Source organism: Gavia stellata, chromosome 11 (genome assembly GCF_030936135.1).
Source record: "Gavia stellata isolate bGavSte3 chromosome 11, bGavSte3.hap2, whole genome shotgun sequence".
In the NCBI taxonomy this organism is placed as follows: Eukaryota; Metazoa; Chordata; class Aves; order Gaviiformes; family Gaviidae; genus Gavia; species Gavia stellata.
Genome location: NC_082604.1, coordinates 2846833 through 2873998, shown reverse-complemented (window position 1 = coordinate 2873998; position 27166 = coordinate 2846833). Strand labels below are relative to the sequence as shown.

Here is a 27166-nt window from a genome sequence, read left to right as displayed (position 1 = left end):
GATGGAGCAGGGAACGGCGACGGTTGAAATTTTATGGAGGTTTTTTATTTCTTTTTTTTGCAATCGGAGGCTGGGGACGGGCCTTTGATTACTAGAGACCTCCACTTGCTTCAACCGCTTCCGTAGCCGCGGGGTCGGAGCCGACTCATTATCATCCTCGCTAGGGTCCTGTTGATACGAGGATAATTGCTTTTTGCTCAAAAGACATTAAATCACCGCGGAAGAGGCGAAGGGGTGTGAATTACATCTTCCCTGGGAAAACCAGGAACCCAGCAGAAGAGTTGAAAAGGAAACGCCGTCCTCGGGGGGGGGGTCAGGAGGAGAACGGGGATGGTTGTGGGGCTCTGCTCCCGTCCTGCTGGGCAGCCCCCTGCCCTCCGGCCGGGGGGAGCTGGGAGGGGGGCAACCCGATGTACTTGGGGATGGGCTGGGGTGACCTGAAGAAATAGCTGGGGGCTGGCCTTGGTAGGTGGCTGGGCACTTTGTTTTTATTTTTTTTTTTTTTTACCTAACACCTGTATCTTCGTATTTCCAAACGCCCGAAGAACGAGATGGGCAGCAGCGTGTCCGTGTTTGGACGCACGGGGACAGAGCAGGAGCGGGATGTTCTCCGAGTGCTCCACGGGGCATCAACTCTGCTTTTCATTTGAAACAAATGCGTTTGAAAAGAACAAAATTAGACTTTTCAAGATCACTGGTGCATTGCCAGAAGTACTTCCCACAACGTTTTTGAGCAGTTCAGGACCTTTGCCTCCCGTAGTGTACCCGCGGTGCCAGCGAGGTTGTGCCATAGGTGTCGTTCGCCCGCGGTGCGTAGCAACGTGGCGATGCCCTCACCACGTGGCTGCTCCATCCCTGCGCTTTTGCCGTAGTTATTTTTAAAGCAGCGGTGTTGGGTCTCTGCATCCTTTATCGAGTGCTGGGAATTACGGGCACGACCTGGCTGCAAGCGACCCCGAGATGCACAGAGCTGCTCCCCAGCCCGTGGGGTTTGGCTGAAGCTGTCCAGAAGGTTCACGCAGGCGGTGAACCCCCCGGAGATGCATGGCCTTTGCTGTCCACGCTTTTTCCCTTGAGATGAAATCGCTGGTGGGGGTCTAAGTCATTTGAGCTCGTCAGGCTCTCGGCAGAGGTGCCGAGGGGTCACATATAACGATGTCATTGGGACCAGATACAAAGCTGTAAAGTGGTAATTTCTGGTATAATAAAATTTGGAAGGATCATCTCCACGCCGCGGTACCTGGGAGGAGGGATGTGCGGCTCCTTGAGCCACATGCATCGCACCAGGTAGCCTTACTCTTGCTCAGTGAAACAGAAAAGTGTCAACTGTGCAGGAATTAAAGGCACTGATTCCTTTTTGTCTGGACCCAGCTTGGGTACGCCCCCCCCCAAGCTCTGGCCGTCGGCTGGCGATGCCCCCCACCCCGACCCACGGATGCCGAAGCCGACCTTGAGGAGGAGAGGAGGTGGATGTGGGCTGGTGGGAGCTGTAAGGTCGTGAGCTAGTTGTATTTCGGTATCTTTCTAAAAATCGGCTTTTATTATCTCTCCTTGCGCCGTGCGTGGGTTATTACTGAAATGGCTGGCACCACTGCGCACACGCGGGAGTCTGCTGCGCTGAGAGGCTTGCTCGAAAGCCTGCTGAAGGCTATAAAAAGACGCTTATTAACTTGAATGGGCTTTGGCCGAGGCTGGAGAAAGTGGCCTGCTTTGAGAAGGATGCTGCTTACAGCACCCTCCGGCTCTGCCTTTGTGTGCCAGCGCTGGGCTTCGCTCGCCAGGGCTGACCGGGGACGGGGAAACCCCTACTTTCGCACGGTCCGGTCCTTGTGAGAAAATGGTCCGGGGCTCCCTGCCGAGGGGGCTTGGGGAGCGATGGGTGGGCACCTGCCTTACCCCGTGCCCCGAGCACCCCCGTGTTTTCTCACCCCGTGCCGGCCACGGAGCCCACCGGGCTGGCGTGCCGCTCGGTTGCTCCCAAATGTCATCTCTTGAGTCACCATTCCAGCAGATTTTTGGAGGTGGTTGGGGGCAAGGCACGTTTTTCTGTATTTCTTTAAAGCTTTGTGATGTTCAGGGGAAACTGGGATGTCTTTGAAACATTTCAAGTATTCCTAATAGGTTACCTTGAAAGCTTTCTCCAGTCTTGAATGAATCAAAGTGCAAATGTTTATAATGCAACACCCACACAAGCTGGGAGAGGAATTTTATTAAGGCAGGAGAGTCAGAAAACAATAATAATAAAACATGTTTTATGAAGTTGGCGAGAAACTTATAAACTAGGTGAAGTTTTACAGCATATGAATTTGATACAAGTTGTAAATTTGAATTCCCAGGCTAGTCCTCAGGTCTTGCTCTTTATTACCTGAAATAACATTCTCCACTTTTAATAGCTGGCTGCGGCAGAGCGAACGCGGTTTTATCTTTCTAAATGATCTGCCGTGCGAGTCTCATAATCAAACCTTCACCTATCCTGAAGACTTCAGCCCTTTCCTTGAGAAATGCAGCGGCCGTTGCTAATTAACAAATAGCTGCTATTTGCTTTGCTGTGGCAGGGGGGACCTTGGAAATCCTTGCATACATCCCCTGGTCTGGATTATTTAGATTTTTTTTCCAGCAGAAACCATTGTACTGTCTGAGAAGATAATCATCTTCAGCAAAAAGGGACTGAACGATGCTCCCGATAAACCAGCGTGTTGCACTAATAACCTGCTACGTTTCCTCTCTCGTGGCACTGCTGGTAGGGACGTGGGCGCTTGTTGGGGCATCGTTGCAAGGTGACTGATGGCTTTTCGAGGTGTTTGGGGCTTTGTTGCCATTTTCCCAGCGAGGAGGTTTCCCTGGGGTGCAGTCCAGGGACTGGCGACGCATCGCTGGCCAAGCTGGTTTTGGTGTCCCCCTCCGCCATGGACGTCATCTCGGGGGTGGCTCCGGCCCCTCCGTGCCGCTCGGCTGTCGGCAGCTGTGTGTGAGGGAAGCGTATAGAAATGGTTTGTCAAACCCCTGTCCTGTGTATGCACACGCCGGCAGATTATTCCTCTTCAAAAAAAAAAAAAAAAGTGATTACTTGAGTAAGGCGTTCTAGCTAATCGCCAGATTATTCCCTTCAAAATGGGAAAGTAATTAGGGATGTTTCTTTTAAATAGGCTTCCCACCCTTGGATCTGCTGGGATTAGTGTATGTGGGTGTGTAAATATTTAGTTTCCAAGGACTTTTTTTTTTTTTCCTTCCCCTTCCTTGAAGAAACAGCAATGATAAGTGATTAAAAGGAGGCAGCAGCTATGCTTGGACACTTTCCCCAGCATCCAAAATATAATTGAAATGAAAGATGACCCACAAAGGAAAACAAAATTGAAGTTTTGCTGGCACGGTGCACCAAGCCGGCTTTCAAAAGGAGGGTTTCCTCTGCTTATGTTTGAAGTTGAAGAGAAGAGGTTTTGCCTTGGGGTGCTGGGATGCTCGGGGTGATGGAGAACAAGTACAACCCTTAGTTAAGAGCTATGGTTGAGCGTGGTGGGCTTGGTTGAATCTCCTGCCTCCAGCTGTCCGCTAGCTCAGGGGGATTTTTGAGCTCGTTTTTGTTCGTGGAGGTCTCTCTTTTAACATCCAAACAATTTAGACTTTTGGCACCAAGGCGCTTTGATGTTTGGATTCAAAACTGTGTCTTGTTTTGAAACTTGTTGCGGTGTTTGCTATGTGTTTGTAAAGCTGGGAAGGCGGGCGAAGAGAAGCTGAAATCAGAAGCAAAATATGTAGTTAGATGCAAAAATGGTTTTAACCGAGTGATCTGGGGGAGTTGCAGATTAAAGGAACGGTTGAAACCAATAATTCACGCAACTCTCCTAGAGGTCTGCATCCCTCGAGACCCCCAGAGCCGTTCCTACAGCTGACAAATACCCTCGCCAAGCCAGGGGAGGCCAGAACTTGCAATCCCCATCCATCTAACGAATAAATCCCAAGCCCTAGTGAGGCTTCAGAAAGCCACCAGAAGAAAACCTGCCTCAGAAGAAAACCTGCACAGCCCCAAGGTTCGCAGCCATCATCGGTGTGCCGTGTGGCTTTGGTCCCCATCCTGGCACCTGGACGTACTTATAAGGTACTTTTGGGCCGTCGATGCTTAAAATGCTCATGTACCCATCGTTTCTTTTTCTGGCAGGGGTTATTTATTGTGGGCGTTAACCCAGGGCTGCCGGTCGGGTGCCTCAGTCTTTCTTTCAAAGATTGGGTTTGTGCTGTTGAGCTGTAATTGGCAACTTTTGGACTTTCTGTTTGCTTGTCTGCGTGCTGGAAAGCCTTCAGAGGTTGTTTAGGAGGCCAAGGGAGCCTGTAGATCTAGATATTTTTTTTGGTTGTTATTATTATTATATATTATTATAATTAAAACGTATTTTTAGCAGCTGAAATTTGAGCCTGTCTGGGTATTTATACAGCAAGATGTTTTGGATGAGGAATAGGCCAAGACAGTCACGTGGTTGGGGCCAACGTGAAACAAAAGAATCCATTTATTATCCAGGCAGGAAATTTGTTCTTCGGGATGTTGTAGCTGCAGACATAATGATTTCATTTCCTCCGGTTCACCCAGATTAATGGCTTGTGCTCTTTTGTTTGTGTGCCTGGGTTATTTCTGCAACGCAGCTTCCCCCCCCGCTCCGTGCCGGCGTGCGCGAACACGTGTGCAAGTGCCCTGGGCGAGGTGGGGGGACGTGGGGTCTCCAGGTTGGGCTGCAGCAGGCTGGTTGGGGTTTTGGGGAGGGGTGGGCTGCTGGGAGAGCCGAGCGAAGGCTGTGGGACCGCCTGGGGTGTCCTACCCGGCAGTGATGGATGTCCTGGTGCACATGCATCTCCAGGGGTCTCCTCCTGCCGTGGTCACCGGGGCAGCGAGGGGTGTTTTCCTGCGAAGTTGAGATGGGATGGGGGAGACAGAGGGACAGGCGTGAGCATTGACCCTACGGAAGGCATGAGAGCAGCATGTCTTCTCCATGGCCATGCTCAAGGATGTACCTAGGTGTTGTGTACGTGGTGGGAAACCCGAACCTTTGCAGCCTTCCAAATATCGTGTCGGGAAACAGCTCCTTTTCCTAGGGAGCCGTGCTGATGTGCAGGGATGCAGGCGTCAGCCGCGTGGCGATGGGTGAGCAGCTCTTTCCTTGCTGGCTGGGTTGGCCTTTCATACCAGGCAGGTTCCAGCCCCTCGCGGGGCTGCTGGCCATCTGGAAGCTGGTGGCACTTGCACTCCCTCCTCAATAAAACACCAACAGACCCGTCTTTGTGGACACTTCAAGATTAGCGGCAGCCTTAATTGCTCCCTTTCTCGCTTTGAGTGTTTGGCTTTCGAAAGCGATGTGACAGGCAAACGATGCCTTTGCATTGCTATCGCCTGAACGGTCCTCGCGGGGTTTTGGCACAGAGCTTTTAATTTATTGTGCGAAGCTCAACTGCAATCTTCTCTGCTGGATTAATCTGGAGTAACCTCGTGGAGTTGGAAGCGCCCGTCTGTGACGAGGAGTTGAATGTGGCGCTGCCTAGGATCCGCAGCTGGAGAAGGTTTGGTGACCATCTTGCTGCCCTCGTGCCCGGCTCTTCCTCCTTTCCTCCCTTAGGTGTTGAAATTTGGGGGGGAGAGAGAATTTATGCCATGTCTTCTGGAGGCGGTTTCCCTGCAGGGACATACCTCACTGAAGGAAGATCCTCTTGGCCATCAGGGTATATCTGCCATCTTCCATCTTCTGGGTGCTTGCGTGCAAGGATCCCGTCTTGCACGTGTGTTGCACCTTCTTGCTTTTGTTCTCCTGAGTTTTCATGCCACGAGGGGTGTGTGGGGCTGAAGGTGTGAGCACACCATCCGAAAGCTGCGGAGGAGAGGGGTGGGGAGCTCCTGGCACCCTGTCGAGCTGCGGGCGCTTTCTCCCCACCTGCCTGCCCTCCCAAATTGCTCTCATGTTGCCCAGGTGAGAGAATTTGTGAGGATGTGACAGCTCCGTTGTGCAGAAGATGATGAACAGTAATGAGACCCAGAGCACAACGTGCACTTAAAGTGATTTATTTCAGTGAGGAAACCACAATCAGGGAGGATGGGTCAGCGTCATCAGGAGAAGAGGTGGGTATGGAGATGAGCTTAGGGGGAACTTTATCATCAACCGGCGCCGCTTTAAAAATGAGCAGAGCTGGCGTTGCGTGAAATGGAGCCGTGCCGGTCACGCCGGGACCATCCCTCGCCCGCGGTGGACTGTAGGCACCTCCCGGGGGTCAGCCGGTGAGCGGGCTGGCAGGCTGCCGGAGGTGGCTCTGGTGGGCTTCTCCTTGCTTACCTCCCTGCAACCCCATGCTGAAGTTTTTTTGGTGAGGTGTCACCCGTGTGTTAAGTCAGTTCTACCCGTGCACTCAGGAAGGAGACCGTCCTGGCGAGGAGGGGGGGAGATAATCCCCCGAACCCGCCTTGGCGCCGCTCCCGGTGCCCAGATGGCCGTCTTCATGCTAGAGCCTTTTCCCAGCTTGCACCCGCGCAGGCGCTGGGGCTGGAGGCAGGGGTGTGCTGGGCAAGCCGGCTGCCAAGCAGAGCCTCCTGCCAGCATCCTCCTCTTCCTCCTCTTCCTTGTCTCCCAGGGCCGGTGGGAGCTGTGGCCGCTCAGCGGCTCAACCGGCCCCTGCAGCTTGCAGGAAAAGCTCGGCGTAAGCACGGTCGTGAGCAAAATCTTGCGATTTAAGGTCGACTTAGAGCAGTGCTCGTTTTTCCTCTCTTCTCCCAGAATACAGATCCCAGGGCTCCTGGTGTAGGGGGATGCGGGAAGACGGAGGACCTGGTGCTGCCCCTGCGCGGGCAGGAGCTGGGGGAGGCAGGCAGCAATTTGCCCACTGCTCCTGGCGCAGTTCAGGTGATGCATCAAGAGCTTACGAAGAGGGGTCCTGAAGCCCCTGATGTGCACCCCGTTGATGAAGAGCATCTTCCAAAGGGGCGATTGCAGTTGCTGGTAGCTGTCGGCGTATTTGGGCAAGGGTTTAACGCAGCCCGGCTGGCCCGTCAGAGCTGGTACAGCACCTTGCGTGAACAGGCGGTTAGAAATCTTGGCAAACACTTTTTGTTATTTACTCAACGGACCAGCTGTCATGTGCATACGTACCTAAAGATGGCTCGGATTGATAGTAAAATTTTCAGGAGAGGATGCAGGATAGTTACAGATCCCGCCCGGCATTGGCTGTTCTGACCAAATCGGAAAGTGGAGAAGAAAAAAAAAAAAAAACCCAAAGAAAAAAGATAAGTCGCAGGCAAAGCTGGGAGAGCCAAGGGATGGGTTTGCAGAGCGTTTTGGGAAGCGGCATTTGGATGTGGGGCCAGAGCAAAAAAAACCCAGCGGGGGTCTGCTCACGGGGTGCTGTGCCCTTTGCGAAGGACCTGTTGGCTTTGCCACATCCCCTTTCCCACGTGTGCAGCCTTATGGCGGGGAGGGCCGGGCAGGCGACGGGGGCTCTCCGCCAAGGCGTCCCCAGGGGATGCAGACAGTGCCTTCCCCCATCCCGGCCACGTCCTGACGGAGACTTCCCCGTGCTGCCGCAGCAGCACAGATTTATTTCCCTTTGCCTCTCGCGCTCTTTGCCTCATTTGCACTCGCGAGCTGACTCCATATGGTGCAAAAACCGGAGAGACGATGCTCGGCACGGCGGCCGGCGTCGGGAGGGGAGGCGGCGCGGGGAGCCGCTTGCTGACGAGCTTTTGCAGTTTCCTCCATTTGAGGTTCAATATTTCCACCTCCTCCCCTCGACGGCTGTGCTCCGGCGGCTGGGGCTGAGCTCGTCGTCTCCAGCGGCAGTCAGAGCATCCCTGTGCGTTTCTGCTCTCGCTCCCCTGCCTTCCCTGCTCTCCCCGCCCCCCCCCCGAGACCCCCAGCGCACGAGTGGGGGATCTTCGGGATGCATCCTCGGACCAGCAATGGTGTTGCTATTGTTCGGTTCTTATTTACACCTGAAAATAATTGGTTGGCCTCCCTGAAGGCTTTAGTGCGTGTCGGATGCTGCATTAAAAAATACAGGATCAATCTGGCTGCGGTTGTTCTGCACCGGAGCCGCGCCGGCAAGCTCACCCTGCGCTCGCTCTGCGCTTGCTTGTCCAGAGCTGGGGTTTTTCTTTGCAAGGCTATAATTTTGGTGGGGGAATTCGGTTTCTGGCTCAACCAAGTAGTCTGGCTTTGGCTGTTGGCAGCTGAGGGTTTGTCGGGGTGAAAAGGGAGGCTTTTCTCCTGAATTTTGGTGTCTGGGGGAAATGCCAAGCACTTGGCTGCGTCGGGAGGAGGTGCGCATGGGCGAAGGGATGCCGTTCGCTAAGCTGGAGTCCCTCGACGGTGCTTGCTCGCCGTCTGAGCAGTCTGTCATGTTCGTAGCTCGTGCAGAATCCCTTTGACATTTTAAAATAAGATCTAGTAAATAGGAGCTGGACGATGCCAGGTGCATCTCTCGTCGTGAGGGCTCTTTGACAGCACGGCTGGCATTTTAGATTTAGGGCTCTGTGAGATGCGTGTTTTTGTAGCGAGTGCGAAGCTTTTCTGGAGAACGTGGTCCAAGACAATGACTCATCCTGAATCTCTAAAGAAATGATGGCGTGTAGGGAAATGCAGGATAAATGTTTTGATTTTTAGAGCTTTGCTCATCGGCAGTGCTATCCCGGAGTAGGGCAAAATAAATCCAGCAGAGAAGGACAGCCGTAGGGAAAGGGGGGACAGGTCTGGTGCATTAGTTCAGCAAGACTTATTGCACCTACTCCAGCGTTGCCTCTGCACTGGTGGCCTTGAAGGTTGGCTTTGTAGCCGAGCACGGTGCAGCCGTAAGACACGTGTGAGCACGCTGCTGGGGAGATCCCCCTGCAATCCCACGGGTGAACGTCCTGTGCATCCAGGCGTGAAGACTGCATGTCCTTTTAATTTATCCTAGCACGTGTGATTGCGGATGCTATTGATGTTTATGGCTGCTCTGTCTTCTCAGTCGACTAATTCTGTATTTAGAAGCTATCATCTCCAAGGGAATCCCAGTTGATTAGGAGCCCAGCTCCACTGAACTTGTCAGGCGTCAATGACCCTTATGTGGGAAATCTCAAACGCTGCTCTTAATTTTTATTTTTTTTCCCCTCTTTTGGGGTTCCTTGCTTTCTCATAGCATGATGAAGATCAAGCCCCCTCTTCCTAAGAGAAGAGCTCCAGCAGAATGTCATCCTGTTGGGTGAGCTCGCTTGCTTCTATTCAACTTGGCTGGAGCACACCATGTACAGCCAGCGCTGGTTCATGGCTGTTGGCCAAGAAGTGAGCTACAGAAAAGTAGCAGAAAATATGATGTTGTTGACATAGCTCCCCGAGGTTTGGTTTATCCTTGCCATTCTTTAAGGCGCTGTGCTCCTGCTGGCATGTACAATGGATTGGGATACTGGATCCTCCTTGCTCACTTGGCTGGCGAGATGGTTGTCCAGGGAGGTTGGTTTCCACCCAAGAAGTCCAGGAGTGTGAGGCTGCTGTGTCCAGCTCGTGCTGAAGCCACCCGACTGCGTGGCAAGGGATAGAGTGTCCTCGGACTCTTGACCTTCACTCTTCATCTGCTTTGGCGTGTGCTCTTGGGTGGTGATAGCATGGATGGTGAAGAGCAGACGGTTGCCCTTCACCCACCTAAGCAGTTGCTCATTCAAGCCAGACCTTCTCACACCACTTAGCTGGACCTTGAGTTGGAGGGTGCTACTTCTCCTGGGCAGCCTCGTAAGCTTTTTGGAGGTTAGGGTTTCTGGAAAAGCCTCTGACCATCCCTGGGTGGCTGAGTTCCTGTTCTGCATCTTCTGGAGGATGAAACGAGTAACAGCCAGGCTTGACATATGGTGATTTTCGTGGCAGGCTGCGGCGTTCAGTGATGTTTGCTGGCAACCCAGCCTTGAGAAAGCAAAGATGAGGATTTAACCGCATAGTGACGTTGTTCTGGAAAACGTTCTCCTGAAAGATAGCCTTGTCGTCTCACAGCCCTGGATCGCTCCTCTGGTGGTGGCGTGGTGGAGGAGCTGGGCTGCTGGGATGGCTGGGTTTGTCACGGCGGGGCAGAGCGTTCACTAAAGTGCTCTCTCAGCCCTTGGTCCTGCTTGACTTTGAGTTGCTAAATGCCTCTGCGCCCATCTGTAAATACTTGCGTGTGGACTACGCGTATAATATGTATGGATTTTGTATCTCCGTGGCCAGTGTGCAATTACAAAAATTATGCTATTGGCGACTGACTTTGTTACTACGGGAGCAAATGAGCTCCTTTATATTTGGAAAATACTGGGTTACCTGTAACATGCCATCCTGAGATTTTCCCATCGCCTCTGATGTCCGGTTTGAGCTCGGTGGATTAAAACTTGTTCCCAAATTTTCCAAAACAGGTTTACAATTTGCAAAACAAAAGGTACTGAGAACCCTATCTTCTTTCTCTTATCTTTATATTTGATTTGGTCCCCTTTGTCTTTTTTCTCCCTGTGATGTGTGCTTTTTTTGGTAATTCTCTGTTGTTTCCTTCCCTCTCTCTTATCTCTCCCTCTGCAGTTCTCTCTCTTTTCCTCTCTATTCCTCTCCCCCTCTCCCTCCTGCCTGTAATTTATTTGCAGGCAGGTTGTCTCGTTGATTTACTGTATCTCTCCTCGGTGGGATTATGATAAATGGATTGTATGGCTCTGGCTGAGCGCATCCAACACGACGTACCTGTGCTGGGTCAAGCGGGAAAACCGAGGGGAGATGCTGGCGCTGGGTCTCATCTGCGCGGTCCGCAGGGAGGAGCGACTGTTGGTAAATGGGACTTGGTCCTTACGGTCCACGTTTCGCTTCGCCTCCCCAACTTTTTTTTAGCCTGTGTTAGGCACGGGGCTCAGCGGAGGGGTTTTTGTCTGGGCTTTTCTCTTGCCTGATATGCCGGGTTTGCCGCGTGTATGTGTACGCACGTACGCTTGCAAAAATTAGGCAGGTATTTTATTGGGCGCTTTCAGGCACATCAACCAGCATATTTCAATTTACTATATCCTGATATGGATAGTGTTTGCTGCTTGTAATTAGAGCGTTTCATCCCGCAGTCACAGCAGGCAGCGGTTTATTGATAAAGTTGTTATATAGTTGCTGAGCAAACACCCCCAAATCTGAGCTTCATTAAGTTATCGCCTGCCCTGCTGCGATGCATCTTCACTGCGCGCTGAAATCCATGCCATTGACGGGAGATCCCAGAGGAGGTCCGGGGCTGTGCTGTGCGGCCGCAGCTTAATGCATCCCGTCACAAATTGACACAGCACGCTTGTCCTCGGCTGATATATATAAATTCTTTCCCTTTCCAACCAAAACCACGCTTTTTTTGGCCGCTGCAGACCTCCTCACGCTGGCTGGTGGCTGTGGATGGTGGTGTCACGGCTGAGATGTCTTCACAGAGAAGACATATGTCTTCACATGGCTGCTCTTCTCCCCTGAGAGGTTAATACAGACCCCAAAGCGTCGGCGCTTTCCGTTTAAAATACAGGCAGAAAGCGTTTGGTGTCGACTTGTTTTGTTGTTGTTTAGCACATCCTCTCCCTTCTCAACTGGGTTTGTTATTTGGCGGGTAATCCTTCATAACGAACCCGCGGGAGATTGATGGGGAGAGCTCGTTATGCACTTCCAGAGCAGTTTCACCGTCGTTCTGTAGCAGCAAAATGCACCATTAAAGGCAGAGAGCCATGGGAATGATGGGACGTAATTAGTTGTTGCTGTAATATTTTTGACTGAAAGTGTATAGATACTGTAAGCGGCTCTTTCAGAAGTCGGTGCTCTCAAGCACTGCTCTTAGCAGTTTCCTATCAAAGGGGAGAGGGTGATCCTGCTCTTACCCTCTCCAGCGCCGTAATTAAACCGTCTGGGAGATGTCATGGCATTCACACCGCGTAGCCGCCGGCTCCTTCACGGCACGAGGGGCAAGCAGCGGCGCTCCCTCCCAATTAGGAGCAGGAACCAGATGGGGAGTCCTCCCACAGAAGAGAGTTTTTGGGTGGGATGTGCGCCCAGTAGCTCGCTGCCTTGGTCCCTGTGGCAGAGCCACGTGGATTTTGTGTTCCTGCTTTTCTTTGTCCCAGCTTAGTCTGAAGCCCAGGATATATTAAAACCTTGCACAGGTGAACCTGGATTGCATCTTCGGGGCATTGTGGTGGGAAGCATGGTCATGGAGAGCAACCTAGAACTACTCAGACAACCTCCTGATGTGTGCTTGAACCTCTTCGTCTATGGGGAATAGTGAGAATTAAATTCAAATTATTCCACTGGCACGTGCGGGACTTTCTTTCCGTTGACATTGAGAGGCGTGATGCAAACCTCGACATATAGGTAGCGGTGATGAAAGCCGTGATGCAGTCTGGGCTCGGCTTGAAGTCACGACAACCGCAGGAAGGCAGAGCTTGTGGCATCATAGCAGTTAATGCTATTTAGCACTAGTCTTTGTAATAAAGTATCTTGGCTCTGTTTCTCTATTGTTCCCTTTCTCTGGTAATGTCACCAAACTTGGACAGAAGCTTCCCAAGCTGTGCGTTTGCCTTGGGCTGATTTTGCTGAAGCTCTTGGGAGAGAAAGAGGGGGCAGAAAGAAAGCTTGGCGTTTATGAGCATGAAATAGAGGGGAAAATATGGTGCTTTGTGTATTAAAAAAAAAAAAAAAAACAAACCCACAAAAACAATGGCTTGCTTTTGTTCCCTTTCAGAAAGTCATGCTATGGGGCTGGGACTGCCTGGGGACGTGCCCTGGGGCTGGACCGTGCGCTGACCCCATCGGTGCTTGCTCAGGCTCGCTTTGTGCTCTGCGAGGACACATTGGGATGAGTCTCCAATGATCCCACCTGCAGAGCATCCTCTGCCCTTCCAGACCCCGGACCCGAGCCCCGCACGGCCACGTGTGCCCTGCCCCTCGCTCGACGGCTGCCCTCCCGTCTCCCCTCTCCCTCCGAAGGTCCAGCGATCGACACGCACTTCTCCGCTCCCCACGCATCTCGGGGGACTTATTTCCAGCAGCTGGCATCCTTTCCAAATCTCCCTCTACCCATCTGTTGTTATCAAGCCTCCTCTCTCCTTATTTTGCTTAATTTCTATCTTTTTCCTCTTGGTCGTCTTAGACATGCCTGCGTCTCTTTGCATATGCCCAAGCATTTGCTTTCGAGTGCCTTAGGCTGGTTCCTGCCATTATCTTCTTGCGGGAGCGAGAGCTGCTGCTTCTTGCTTTGGGAGAGGGACCATGTCCCTGAGGCATCTATTGAGGAGTGCAGCACTTGTAGAAGTTTCTTTGTGGCCTCCCTGAGCAGAAAATTTGTCGTCGTATCTCTTTCTTTCCAGATGACAACGTCGAAACGCGATCAAGTTGGCTTGGCCTCCTTGCCTTCATCTCTCTTTGCCCATAGCCAGACCCCGCTCCTTGCCGGGGAGAAGTCACACCTTCTCATGGTGGGACTCGCAGGAGTCCTCCACGCTAGAGAGGTCTGAAACATAACTTCAGGGTGGGGATTTCGGGAAATAAGCTCAGCTTTGTTTTGGGGTGGTTCAGAGGGTTTTTCTGGAAGAGGCTTAAATCCTGTCGGGAAGGTTGGTTAGCAAGACGGCATCAGCTGGTGTGAAATGAAGGCTCCCGCAGTGGATCCTGCATTGCCCTGCTCCGCGCCTGGCTGCTCTCACCTCAAATAACTTATTTTCCCCCTGCCACTTGAATGATGCCAGCCCACCCTTTGCTCCTCTGAGATGCAGCTTATCCCACTGCGGGCATCGGCTCCAGCCGCATCTTGCACCCCTTTGCCCCGGCGGGTGCGGGGAGCCCGGGACGGCAGCGAGTCCTCCCTGCCTGGATCGCGCGAGTGCCATCACAGATGGATACGCTGCTCGGCAGCGAGGATGCTGGTGCATTCTAATTGCTGGCATCTTTACTCGTTACGAGTGTAATTGTGAGTAGACGTTTGTTTTTGTATTGATAATTAGGGACTGGAACAGATGGTGAAGGCTTAGTTTAAAGTAATGTGTCCATTAAAGAAAATCTACTGTATACAGCTGAAGATTCTTCACTCTAAGAGAGCTCAACTCGCCGTAGCAGAGCTCGTCTTCTCCCTAACGAGGGCTTCAGCCATTACAGCCTGGTCAGCTGCCTTCGGTGGAGGATCAGGTCCCAAAGACTTCTCCAAGCGAGTGTGTCGAGCTCCCTCCCGGGCGAAGCATCCCCTGGGCATCCGCCGTGCCCACGTGCAGGCGGTCAGGCGTGGAAGGAGTTGCTGGAGGAGCGGTACCTTGAGCAGGCAAGGGGAGGGCAGTGTCTTGCCCACGCCTGCCCACTGGGCACTGAGCCCGTCTGCTGGCACGGTGGAGGTGTGGGCACTGGCTGATGCAGGGGGACAGGCGGCATGTGGTTCACCCGCCGTGGCTAGCGATGCCATGCTAGTGTAGGAGGCATGGGGAGATGATGTCCCCCTGTGCTGACACCTCTGGGGGGCTGCCCAGGCTGAGGGGGACGAGCAGGACCCCCCTGCCCCAGGCAGGGCCCTGGTTAATTAATATCCCGTGCCAAATAACGAGGACTGGTCCTTACAGCAGGATGTGGCAGGCGGGAGGAGAGGTGCAAGGTGTCTGTGTGGCTTCTCTGCTGATTAATGATGCTCAGGCACTGGTCCACCGTAATCTCCTCATTAGCAGGGATTTTACTGCCTGTCCCTCCTTTACCCGCTCCCAAGAGACGGATGGCCGGGGGGGGTGATCCCTGTGTCCCCCCACCGGCAGCAGTGTCTTGCAGCCCGGAGATGGAGACATGAGCACTGGATCTCTGCAGGGATCTCGGGGTAAGGGGCACAGACGTCTGCAAATCACCCCCTTGCTGAAGGAGGGTGCTCGGCAGAGCCTTAGCCCCGAGCTGCCTGGCCGTAAATGTCCCTGCAGGGTTTCCCCCGGGGTCACGGTGTCACTCGTACGTCCCAGAAAATGAAGTAAAATCCAAGTTTTCCTCCAAGAGGAAATAGCAGAGGTCAATGGGAAGTTGCTCAGCCAAGTCTTTCTGGTGCCAGTCCCTCTGCAGTCACGGGGTTTGGGTGAGCTCAGCAGGAATTTGAGCTGAAAGGGGGGATTTAACCATTGTATTTTATTTAAAAAAAAAACCCAAACCACCAAATCACCAAACTATTTTGTCAGGTTACGGATCTTCTCATCTATGGCAGTGTCCCTGGGAGTCAGGGCAGGATCTGAGCAGGAGCTGGTCTCTAGAGGGTCAGGCTTTTCTTTTAGCAGTGGCTCTCAGCCCTCTTTTTCCTTCGGTTTGCAAATCGCTTAGAAACACGGAGCTGTCGAAGCGCAAGTTACGGATCTGTGGTGGAAACTTTGTGAGCGTGACCTCCCTGGCCACAGGCCACGCAGTCCCCTGAGGACTCCGGAAACCTCTAAAGTGAAAGATTCTCGGTGGTTCTTTTCAATTTATTCATTTATTTCTCTATTTATGTAGTTATTTTGAAGTCTCTTGCTTCGGGAGGTGCTGTGTGCTATGCCGGCATTGCCGCTGTGCCTTCCTGCTTTCTTTCCAAAACGTGGAGCCTTTGGGGAGGAACAGGGCAGGAGGGAAGGGATGAGATTTTGGGAGGGATCCTGGTGGATGCCACTTCGGAGCAGAGCTGGTCTTTGCGTGCTACCAACCCGCACCGCGGCTGTACTTTATCAAAGGTACATTCCTCTGTCATCTCCCCGCTGAAAGATAAACGCCTGGGGAAGGAAGCTGTAAGCGCATGGAACAGGAAGGGAGATGGAGTGAAAATCCTTTCTGAATAAACCCTTGTAAGAACTGCCTTTCCTGTAACTGAGCCTGTCCTTATTTACCGCAGAAGGTGGGTGAGCGGGGTCCCGGTCCCAGCCCGGCCATGCTCCCTGCATCACTCTGGGCGCCGCTGCCTCAGTTTCCCCTGCGTGGCACAAGGACGCCCTGCTTGCCGCGGGGAAAAACGCCAAGCATTTTAGGGGCTCTCAGAGCATCCCTCCCCGCATAGCCCTGCCGGGAGGAGGGACTGGAAGATGTTTGCGTGGCCTTCCGCTTCCACCTTCGCATCGATCTGCGCACGGACACATCTGCCTGCTTATCTGAAGGGCTGTAGTGAGGATTAATGACTGCTTAATGAGGCGTGGGGCTCTTTGCAAGGGAAGTAAAACTCAGTGGCAGTGGGAAGGCGGAGGGCAGTGGGAGCAGAAACTCGCTGGAGGTCCGGAGCACGAGCCCCCAGCCCCATTCGGGGCCAGGGAGGAGTTTGTAGGTGGGATGTGTCATTTTTAGCTGGCTTCTCCCAAACAGAAAGGGGCTGAAGCTGCAGACGGGGACGTGTTGCGGTGGCATGAAGGCCACCACACTTTTCTGTTCCCTGCACGGACCGGGGGTGAAACGTCTCCGCTTTGAGGGCACTATGAGCAGGAACGGGCAGGCAAAACCGGGGTGCAAGGGGCTGTGGGCTTTGAAGCCCCCCCGGCAGTGCCACAGCAGCACCCTGGGACCTGTTAGGGGTGCAGAAGCTTTGCAAGCTCCCCCAGTGCCTATTCGCTCCATCTCTGGGGGGGTTGCCTCGCTCTCCCTGCCTCCGTGGCCCTGCTCACCTCTCTGGCAGCCGGGCCGGGTCGGCAGCTCCGGCGGGGATTTCGGGAGAGGGAGCGTTTATCACTCGTGGCAGGGTGGGGAGTTCCTGGTCACGCTTCTCCGGCTTCCCATCCCGCAGCAGCCGGCAATGGGAGGGGTGAGAAGATTAATAGGAGTCTCGTCTCCTACTTGCGATTGCTGGAGCGGGCGCGGAGAGATTAAAAGCAGCAGTCCGGCAGCAATTCATATTCCTGGGCTGATTTTTATTTGCTGACCTTTATTTCTCTGGTTGCACCCGTTTTCCTGGCGCTGCAAAGCTGCCGCGAGTACCTGTGACCACGGAGGATAGGGGAGGGACGGGAGATGCTCAGCGTTGCCAGCCGGCGCATCTCCTCCTCCCATTTGGTCGCGATACAGGAATCGAGGAAATTAATCTGCATGTCTGCTTGCTGCAAACAAATAAATAAAACCTGGAGGATTTTTCCCATCTGTTTCTATATGTTGTCGCTCTCACTATTATTCTTGTTGTGTTTTGTTTGTTGTTATTTTTTTTTAAAGAATAAAAGTAGGGAAATGTCAGTTGTATTACAGCTTTTAAATATCTCCCACCAAATCCTCCATCAAAAGAACCCCAGCCGAGGAACACCGCTCCAACAATGTGATTTTTATTCGCGTATTTGAAATCACTCTGACAGATAATAACTGTGTGCAATGACAACTCAGGGCGCCAGACAGATGTAGTGCATAAAAGGGGACGTTTAGCGTTGAGGAGCGAAGCAAGGAGCTGCGAGAGAGTCGGATGGGACCCGCCGAAAAGCCCGTAGGGAGGTGGTGGGGGAGAGGGTGGGCTCTGCCCGTGGTGGGAGACTTACCCCCCAGCCTCTTGCTGCTTCCAGGGAGTTAACGCAAACTCGCTGCTCGGGTTTAGACAGGGTTTCCTACGTGCATGTAATGACTCCACAAAATGCAGCATCCTTCTTAATTTTTCATTTTTTTTTTTTTTGAGTTGGTAATGCTATTTTCCTTTTCTAGGTTTGGGAGGGTCAGAGGTGGCAGCGTGGGCTGTGTTCAGGCCATGACTCTTTGCAAAGAGCCTTGTCCTGCACCGTCTGCTCCGGAGTGAAGCTGCCCTTAGTTCATTAGATGTGTTAAGACATCTGCTGTCTTATTTCTGAGCAGCTCCAAGGGTCAGATGCACGCTCCGTGAAAGCAACTGAACGTTCTTCTGTGGCTCTGTGCTCATAATGTCTTTGAAAACTTTGGGATTAATGAATTTGTTTTCTTTTTCTTGTGTTTCCTCAGAAACGTTGATGGATACGCGGACGGCGACGGCCGAGCTGGGCTGGACCGCCAACCCTCCTTCGGGGGTAAGTGCCGCTCGTGCAGCTGATCCTTGGGCGATCTCGTGGGGTTCCCGCTATTTATCTTAAAACACTGGTGGGAAGCCAGGGAAATCGCAGTGGTAGCAGCGGTGCCCCATCGGGCTGGTGTGGGGCAGCCAGGGCATCGCCGTGCCGAGCTGCGCGGCTGCTCCAGGGCTGAGCGTCCCTTCCCTGAATTTATTCCGGGCTCTCGACGAAGATGGAGCTTTTCTTCATCCCTGCGCTCTCTTGTCCCGTACCTGTCCTCCTCCCAGGTGAAGGGTCTGGCCCCATCACCGCTCTCCATGCCCCTGCTCGTGCCTTCCCTCTCCCTGTGCCAAAAGGCTTGTAATGAGGAAACATTAGCAGGCTCAAAACAGCTTTCGTACCTGGAACATCATCCCTAATTGCACTTGGCAGTGCTCTTCCCTGGCTATTAATGTCACTTTTATGAAGTAATGAGGAACAAAACACCCTGAGGCACTTAAAACATCTTTTTTTTATATAATACGAGCCTTTGAGGAATAGAAGCATAAAATAACCTGACTCACATTCCCCTGGCAGAGAAAGTGAGAGAGGGAGCCGGAGGGGAGAGGAGCAACAGTGGGAGGGGATGTGAGTTGATGGATGGGAATCATAGTGGGACAGGCAGCCGGTCGGGCAGGGACGGGTACGGCAGCGGGGTCTGTCCCCGGGGCCTCCAGGACTTGGCACCGAAGTGGAAAGGATGCCAGGCTGCATCTTTGTTAGGGTGTGACTGGCTGGGCCAGGTCTTCCAAAGAAATGAGGTTGCACTCTGTCACCAAAGGTGAACCACACATGTAGCGGGCACGAAATCCTCTCCAGGACCGTCAGAGGTGGGGCTTTGCCACTGAATTGCTTTGGAAAAAATCTGGGCCCGGATGAATTGCTGGCAAAATGCAGGGGGGCCGCGTGCAGGTGATGGAGAGGGGATATAAATAGCTGCCTGCAGCTGCTATCGCTGAAAGACTGCGCAAGGCAGGCGGGGAGCTTGCGTCGTGAGGCGCGGCGGAGTAGCAGAGCGAAGCCTCTCCCCAGCCCGCATCCCTGCATCCCACCGTGCGCATCCACGCATCCATCCAACTCTCGCTCCTCTGAGAGTTACTGGTGAGTAACTGGAGAGTCTTCTCCTTTCCAGGAGTGCATGTTAGATCTTCCACAAAGTATTTTAAAATACCAAGTCCTTCAGTTAGAAGGCAGAGGGTCAGTCTGTAGCACGTGCTGGAGAGCTTGACTTCCCCTGTGAAGTCCCCTTGCTCATGGACGAAGCTTTTCTTTGTAGCATCAGGCGGATGCAGAGCAACTTAAAGTATGTTTTGGACTGCTGGAGTGAACCCAGGAGTATCCTGTCCCAGCTGAGGCAGGTTTTGGAGTAGGTTGGACGCCAGTTGAAAATAAGCAATGTCTTCCTCTCGCTCCAGGCATGCGGTAGTCTTTACGAGCTGTCTGGTTACAGCACTGAGTTTTAGGGTTTGTCCCGTTTAATCGTTCACAACAATACTCGAGGGTAGATTTCTGCGGCTTCTTGGCTTGTCTAGCGATAATGGCCAATATTCGGGTGAGGCTTGTCCAGAGTGCGGGTGCCAGGGAGGGTTTGCAGAGCGTGACCCAACCGAGCAGTGTAGAGATGCTAATACACATGGGGATTTCTGCTTGTGTTGGAGTCAATGAAGACCCCAAATTTAGTTGGTCTTTTCTTATTTTTAGTCTTCAGTGCCCAAAACCAGCCACCCTACGGCTGTGCTCTTTCTTTTTCAGCCCAAACTGCTGAAAGCTGGGATAAGAAACCATAAACTTCCCCTCTGCCCTGCTTTCCTCCATCCAAAAACTGAGAGCGTGCTAGCAGCCTTTGCTTTGGGGCGTAGCAAGAAGCCATAGCACCCCAGGAACAAGCGAAGAAGAGAGAAACCAGAGAGGGAAGCAAAGAAACAAGCGGAAGAAGAGCAGCAGCCGTCTATAAACGGGACCTTCCCACTCCTTGGGGCAGGAGGGAGGAGACGGGAGGATGGGAGAGGGGCTCCTGGCTGCTGCTGGGGCATCAGCTCCTTCTCCTCGGCTCCTCTCGTCTCTCCTGGGGCTGGAGGTAGAGGGATCTGATGAGCCACCTCTCCTGACCCTGGGGTTGCCGTCATTGGCATGGCTTTGGGTCCCTTTGGGTGGTGGCATCCCCCCATGGCGCGCTGAGCTCCGAGAGCGACTGTTCACCCTGGCTCGCAGATGCATCCCGGGGCTCGGGGGGGCTGTTGACGTTAATGCCGGGGCACGGATGCCAACTGGGCAGCAGGGGCTGTGGCCCCCAGGGACTGGCTCCGGTGGGATGTGGGCTCTCCTCCTGCTCTCCCTTCTGGACGTGCTTCAAATCTCAGTGGAGACAGAGAAGAACATTGTCTTAATCCCCAGCTCCCTGTGAATTTTTTAGTGAGATCTCATCAAAATGATGCATATGTCACTGTTAGAGCATCGATCGCAGCAGCCGCTGGCACTGCGGGGCTTTCAGCCACGGGGAGCTGCTGCTCTTCAGTGCCCTGTTGCAGGAGCTCTCGTCCCAAGGGAGCATCAGGATCCGGCCCCAAACCCTCATAAGGGTTTTCCAAGTGGCATTTCATGTTGTTCCCAGCTGTGGGCAGCCCTGTGTGCTGGGGGCCTGAAGTGCCGCAGGGTCCGCTGGCAGGTTTTGGCTTTGAGTTTTGAGGCTCCGTTTGCAACCCCCCAAAAAAACCCAGCAAAGCGCAGGGGATGCTCAGTGGAAGGAGCTGGCGAGAGAGCCGGCTCCCTGACGGGCACTGTGAATGGAAGGATAGTGGGTCATGTCCCCTCCCATGCACCCAGCTGGGGTGCAGGAGCCAGCGGGTGGGATGAAGAGGAGGATTCCCACAGCAAAGGCAGCGGAGCAGCGGGGCCGGCGTTACGCCGGTGGGCGAGCGCTGGGAGAGAGCTCGTCGTCTGGCGCTAATTGGATGACAGGGCTGTAATGCAAAGCCCAGGTGGGAACGGGAAACAATACCAACCCCCTCGGTCGGGGAGGACCTTGCAGCTTTCTCGTGTGAAAAGGTGTCTGATAATGAAAGGGCATTGAATCCGCATGACTTGTCCAGGGTGGAGAGGGGTTTTTGCACCGCTTGCGCAGCGTGGGATGAGAAGGGAGAGTGCTCGGCTCGATGCGTGAGGTTTTATTGCTGGTTTGGTAAACATCGCTTAACAACAACGTGCAACCTTGAGCTGTGATCTTTGCTTAAGCTTAAGCAGAGCCGAGTAGGTGGACCCGGGAGCAAACATTCTGTTGTTCTTGTTGGCAGCATGCAGAGGACCCTGCTCTGAAAACAAAACAAAAACCTGCATTTTTTTACATCAGGGCTGTGGTTTACAAGGGGGAAGCTTGGGGAGCAGGTGAGGAACGTGGTGGTTTAATGGAAAACGGAGGAAGGCAAAATCTGTAAGGTTGCAGGGTTGGTTGTGGTGCCTCAGCTCTTTGGGAAGACTCGATGCTATGGGGCAGGTCGGTGTCACCCGTCTGCCGTTGTGCCCCCAAGTAAGCACAAACGCGCAAGCGCTGCTATAGCCATCGCTCCTGGAAATTATGCATGATATTCAGAGTGCTGCTTAAAGATTGCCATATGAATAATGCTGTTATGAGGAGACTGTAAACATGGATTAGTTAAAATGAATGGATTATGAGGTTGTAAATCTGTCTGTAGGACTCTAATGCCATCATAGACTATTCACAGTTTGCTGCTGTCCCTTAATTGAAATTGTAGCCTGGATTATATTAATGCCCTTCTATAAATCGAATTGCAAATCTATATTCTCTCTCTCCATGGCGGTAATGTTTTATTTAGTTAGTTTTCTTTGCCGGGGGAAATGATCCCGTTGTGCTGAGAGCCTGGGGTCAGGCTGGCTCTCCAGCCCACGTGCTGGCTTGGGCTTTAATGAAGCCGTAGCCTCGTGTGCTGCTTCCCCTCCCGCCTCCGGGGGCCGGGACCATCTTTCTTCCCATTTTTACATCTTCTCAGGGCAGCTAAGGTGGTTGCCAGCGTGGAAGAGATGTTTTAGCATCAGCTGGGAGTGATGGGGAGAGGCGTGCAGGGGCGAGAGGGTGAGGATTTCTTCTGGTGTTGGCCCAGGTGGTGTTTCTGCACGTGCATCACGTCCTGTGTCCACAACCACGTTCCTAGCCCCTTTGGGGTTCTCCTTCCAGCCCTGCCCTGTGCAGGGTGAGTGGCATCTGTGCGACTCACGGGCCACTGCCTGTCCCTCTGCCTCCCTCTCATCCCTTCTCCCTTCTCCTTTCTGCAGTGGGAAGAAGTCAGTGGCTACGACGAAAACCTCAACACCATCCGTACGTACCAGGTGTGCAACGTCTTCGAGCCCAACCAGAACAACTGGCTCCTCACCACGTTCATCAACCGGCGTGGAGCTCACCGCATCTACACAGAGATGCGCTTCACTGTGCGGGACTGCAGCAGCCTCCCCAACGTCCCCGGCTCCTGCAAGGAGACCTTCAACCTCTACTACTACGAGACAGACTCTGTCATTGCCACCAAGAAGTCTGCCTTCTGGACGGAGGCACCCTACCTCAAAGTGGACACCATTGCTGCTGACGAGAGCTTCTCCCAGGTGGACTTTGGTGGCAGGTTGATGAAGGTGAACACAGAAGTGAGAAGTTTTGGGCCCCTGACCCGCAATGGCTTTTACCTGGCTTTCCAGGACTATGGGGCTTGTATGTCTCTGCTGTCCGTCAGGGTCTTCTTCAAGAAGTGCCCCAGCGTGGTGCAGAACTTCGCCATCTTCCCGGAGACGATGACAGGAGCGGAGAGCACCTCTCTAGTGACTGCTCGCGGCACCTGCATCCCCAACGCCGAGGAGGTGGACGTGCCCATCAAACTGTACTGCAACGGGGACGGGGAGTGGATGGTCCCCATCGGCCGCTGTACGTGCAAGGCTGGTTACGAGCCGGAGAACAACGTGGCTTGCAAAGGTAAGGTTGGCTTTGGGTAGCAAGGTGCTTTTATTGTTTTTAAACTTTGCTTAAGAAAATGTTCGTCCTCCAAACAAGCTGTTTTGGGCAATGTCTGTTGTGAAATCGGCTCTGCGCCTTTTACCTGCCCCGAAGCGGTTTTGCTCCGGGGACCAGGCAGGGATTTGGGAGCAGCGGTCAACCTGTGGCTTCTGGGTGTGCGCCGGTCAGCGGCCAAGCTCGGTGAGCAGCACAGCGAGGACGCAAGAGCCGGTGCAGCCGCCGCCGCGAGCCCTCTGGAAACCGCCTCTGTGATCTGCTGCCTTCAAAGTGCCGCATGGGCTGGCACTCGCTGGCTGAGCGGCTTTCATCTGCCTCGTTATTTCCCCAGCAAAGCTGCAGGAGCCGGGCAGCTGCTGTCGGGCCTGACTGCAGTGAAGCCGCTCTGATTCTCGGCATTAATTGGAATTTTTTTGCTGTTTTTTTGGGTTCCCCCAGCCATGCCACCAGCGTGCTCCTGCCTGCTGGAATCCTCCGCAGCGTGGGGTTATACATATGGAAATAGCAGTTGCCGCTTTCCATCCTTCTGATGAGTATTCCCCAAATAATGTTGGAGGATTTTTTTTTTTCTATTAGCTTTACTCACTGCCCTTTCCTTCTCTCCCACATTAGGGTATTGTACTTGTACACTGCTTGGAAGGAGGGAGGAGGAGAGGGGTTTTTGCATGAGAAGCTAACCTCATTTCATCGGTGCTTTCCAAATAGCTTCTAGAAGACGGGCACCACCAGGTCCGGGAAGGGTTGGGAAGAAGGAGAAGGTCAAAGTTAGATGTCGGAGTTCTTTAGGGCTGTTTTTGGGGAGGGGGGCGATGGGAAGAGGTCTGACTTGGACCTCTTTTGGTGCAGGCGGCAGCACATGTAGCACCAGGCTTGGCTGTGATGCTCCTTGGGGTGGCCACCACCATGTTTCTTCTCCGCTTATAGCTCCGGATATGTGAAAATGGCAAAGCTGGGATTCAAGCTATGGAGAAACTTTTTTGTTATTTGCTTTAAACCTGGGAGCTTGTGTAGTTTTTCACTGTGAAAACCCACTTTCCTGCCTGGCCAAGGCAGGGACAGCGATGCCTTCCCATGCCAGGGCTCTGAAAACTGGGAAACCACTGGAGTCCATGCGCTCGTGCCTTGCTTTCACATCGAGCAGCATCGCCGGTGGATTCCTTTGAGTTTCGCGGTTGACACTGAGCATGGTTTTGTTCCCACTGGGAGATGATCTATTCCCACGAGGAGCTGAAGCGCTCTGTCAGAGGGAGGGCTCTTTGCAAACCAGAGTGTTTCTGGCAAGACGTTCCTCCGCTATTGAATAAACAAACAGAAAGCGCACATGGTTTTATGGCAAAATGACATTTTCTCATCACGCAAAAAAAAACCAAACTAATTTTAATTAAAGACTGGAATTGGGAAATAATGTCATTTTGCCAGAAATGTAGGAAAACAATGATGATGTAAAACCGCTACAGGTTTTGGTGGCGTTGAACTTTCTATCCACCGCCGGTTGGGGTGGCAGAGGAGGTCGAGGTCCTGAGTGCCCCTAACCCCCTGGGAGGAGCGTGCTGCACCTACCCAGTGCTCGTAGTTTTGGGCAGGGTGGAGGGGGACAGCCTGGCAGCGCTCAGGGTGGGTGTTAGACCCATCTCTGTGGCTTTTTTTGTTTCCTTTTCTCGTGCAAACCCAAGAATGGTCGCGATGTTTTCACGCCGTCAAAGCTGTGCCGAGCAGACCCCTGTGCACTGGGAAGACGCTGAGTTTTCTGTGCCGCAGCACGCGTCTCCAACCGTGCTCCCGCTCCCCGACAGCAGCGCCGATGCCAGAGAAACCCCTTGTGCTACCCATGAGTGGGCTCTGCAGAGCTACCAGCCAGCGTTTTGGCTTTGCGCGGGGAGCGTGTTTTGCATTCGGGCTCCTTGAGGGGAAAATTCAGGATCCTGGGAGCTCTAAGGGGGTAGAAATGTTCTTACGGGTCGGCTGGCAGCATTTGGAATCCTGAAAAGCACCGAAGTACGTTGTGGGTGCAGACCAAGCGGGTGGTTAAATGGCACCAAGCACGTGTGTGATGACAGGATCGTGCTTTTTTGATGATCCTGTGGGATCCTGTCAGGTGCTGGTATGACGCTGTCTCCGGAGCAGAGCTTCGATAAGTCTCCCTTCTTAATCCTTTAAGGGTATTGCCCAGTTCCTGTGTCAGGAGGATGGTTGAAAGGCTGGGACGGTGAGCGGGACCTGCACGTTTGAAGGTCCTGCTCAGTGCTGGCCAGGAACACAAAACGCATAAACGTGCCAGGCCCTCCTGGAAGTTCACTAAAACCAGCCCTAAAAGCCAGAGCCAGGGCTTATATTGGGACTGTTGGAAGATTAATTGCGTTTGAGTAAAAATTTGACCTTGGGTTGGACTCTGGCTTCTTGGTAGCTCGCGTGCACCCTTTGGCCATCAAGCTCCTCCTTGTATCCCCGTGGACCTTGGAGACCACGAGGGAAGACCTGAGCCCGCTGCTGCCCTTCCCAAAGGTCGGGAGGTGGCACATGGCGAGGTTTAGAAATAATAATTTGTTGGTTTTCTATTTGTCTTCATGCTCACGAAGGGGTCGTATTCCCTTGCCTTGTTCACCCGCTGGGTTCGCCTCACAGGGATGCTGCCAGGATCGCACCCTGGCTCCCGGGAGGCACGTGCTCCTGACGTCTGCTCAAAGCCTTCATCAACCTGAGATGAGCCACTTAACAAGCCTGGGGGAATTGTCACTAAGGAAAAAAAGAAATAATAAAAAAAAAATCCCTTGGTGTTTTAAGGCTGAGAAAATGGGCTTAATTCCTCAGCGGTGGGGAAAAAATAGGGTTGAATTGTTTAGCTCCCCCAGCCCTCTCTCATCCCTCCTACGCCCTGGGATAGAGGCTGTGCCTGTCATGGGGCTATTAGACCGGAGCGGTTTTGTGCTGACAGCAGAGCTCGGGGCCGCCGAGGGATTCATTAATACCAGCTTTTATCGGCACTTAGCCGCTCGCGAAAGGCACAGGCAGAGCGCAATCTTCATTGGGGGTATTTCGAGTCCCGAAGAGATTATCGTCGTGTTTTAGGGTCAGAGTGATGGGGGGCCGTTACCACCGCAACGCTAAGGTGGGGGTGGGAGGAAGGGAGATCTTCTTTATCGATCTGCCCCGTTATTTGTTTCCGTCCCGGGCTGGTTGGAGTTTGGCATGACCTCCTTGCTGGTGATGGCACGCCATACCCAAAAACCCAGTGGGACTGCCTACCCCATCCTCTTTGGCACCTCGTGCCTGTCAGAGCTGTGGGTCAATGCGAAATGGAGGCTGTTATTGAATCCAAGATGAATAATTCATTTGGTGCGATAGCCCACGCTCCGTTCGGGTTGATATTAAATCCATTCGTCTTGCTCTGCCCCGTCCCTCAGCCTTGCTTTATGGCTTCCTTGCGTGGTCAAGGTGCAATGCATCATCGTGCTGGGGAGGAGGTGGGAGGAAAAGCAGGAGCGGGGATTGCTGGGAGCCTGGGGAAATCGTTCGAGACCTTGGATGAGCATGCTGGGTGGATTTCACTTGTTCTCCTCGAGGAAAATTATTAAACCCTTTCTCTGTTGGTGTTTCACTCTGAAACCTAATGATGGCAAAGTAACCCCTCGCTAGAACGACAGCAGTTTGTGGGTCTCTCAGCTTTTAGCCCTTTTGACTCTGAGGATGGGGCACTGAATTTGTGTCTGCTGGAATCACGCTGACTCTCTCTGACCTTCCCAGTACCAGGCGATAACTCAATTGCATGGAGAAGCCAGCGAAGGAAAAAGTCTGGATCTAAATCAGCTTTGTGCTGAATTTTTACTTTGTATTTATAAACCCAGGGAGAAGGGGCGAGAAAGCGCTCCTGCTGCTTCCTGGGCTTGTCTCGCTTTTGTTTTCCCCTCCTGGCAAATTCCTGTCGTAGAGCGGTTGGGAGCCTCCGAGCTGCTCTGGGTCGGGATAACGAACTGACCTGCTTGCTTGCAACAGCTGGAAATCTGAGCTAGCGGGAATGGCAAAATTAAAACCCAAACCTCACAAAATAAGAACAAAGCTGGGCTGTGATGCCCGCAATGCAGAGGCTGCTCCTCCAGCATCCTTGCTCCCAGGCATCCCCGGCTTTCCCCGAGGCAGCCGGTCGCCTACCCCGTCTGCGTCCGGGTCCCCCAGCCCTTCTTCAGCTGCCGACCGATGCGCCGGGC

General features: G+C 53.2%; 1 protein-coding gene across 1 annotated transcript in view; it reads left to right on the top strand.

The window, feature by feature from the left end:
* The window catches only part of EPHB1 (EPH receptor B1), a 73407-nt gene that overhangs the window by 8197 nt on the left and 38044 nt on the right, over nt 1-27166 (top strand). The window contains exons 2-3 of the mRNA XM_059822706.1: nt 17871-17935; nt 22244-22925. Of these exons, the coding sequence (XP_059678689.1) occupies nt 17879-17935; nt 22244-22925 (739 nt within the window). The 5' untranslated portion in view covers nt 17871-17878. The remainder of the gene's footprint in view (nt 1-17870; nt 17936-22243; nt 22926-27166) is intronic.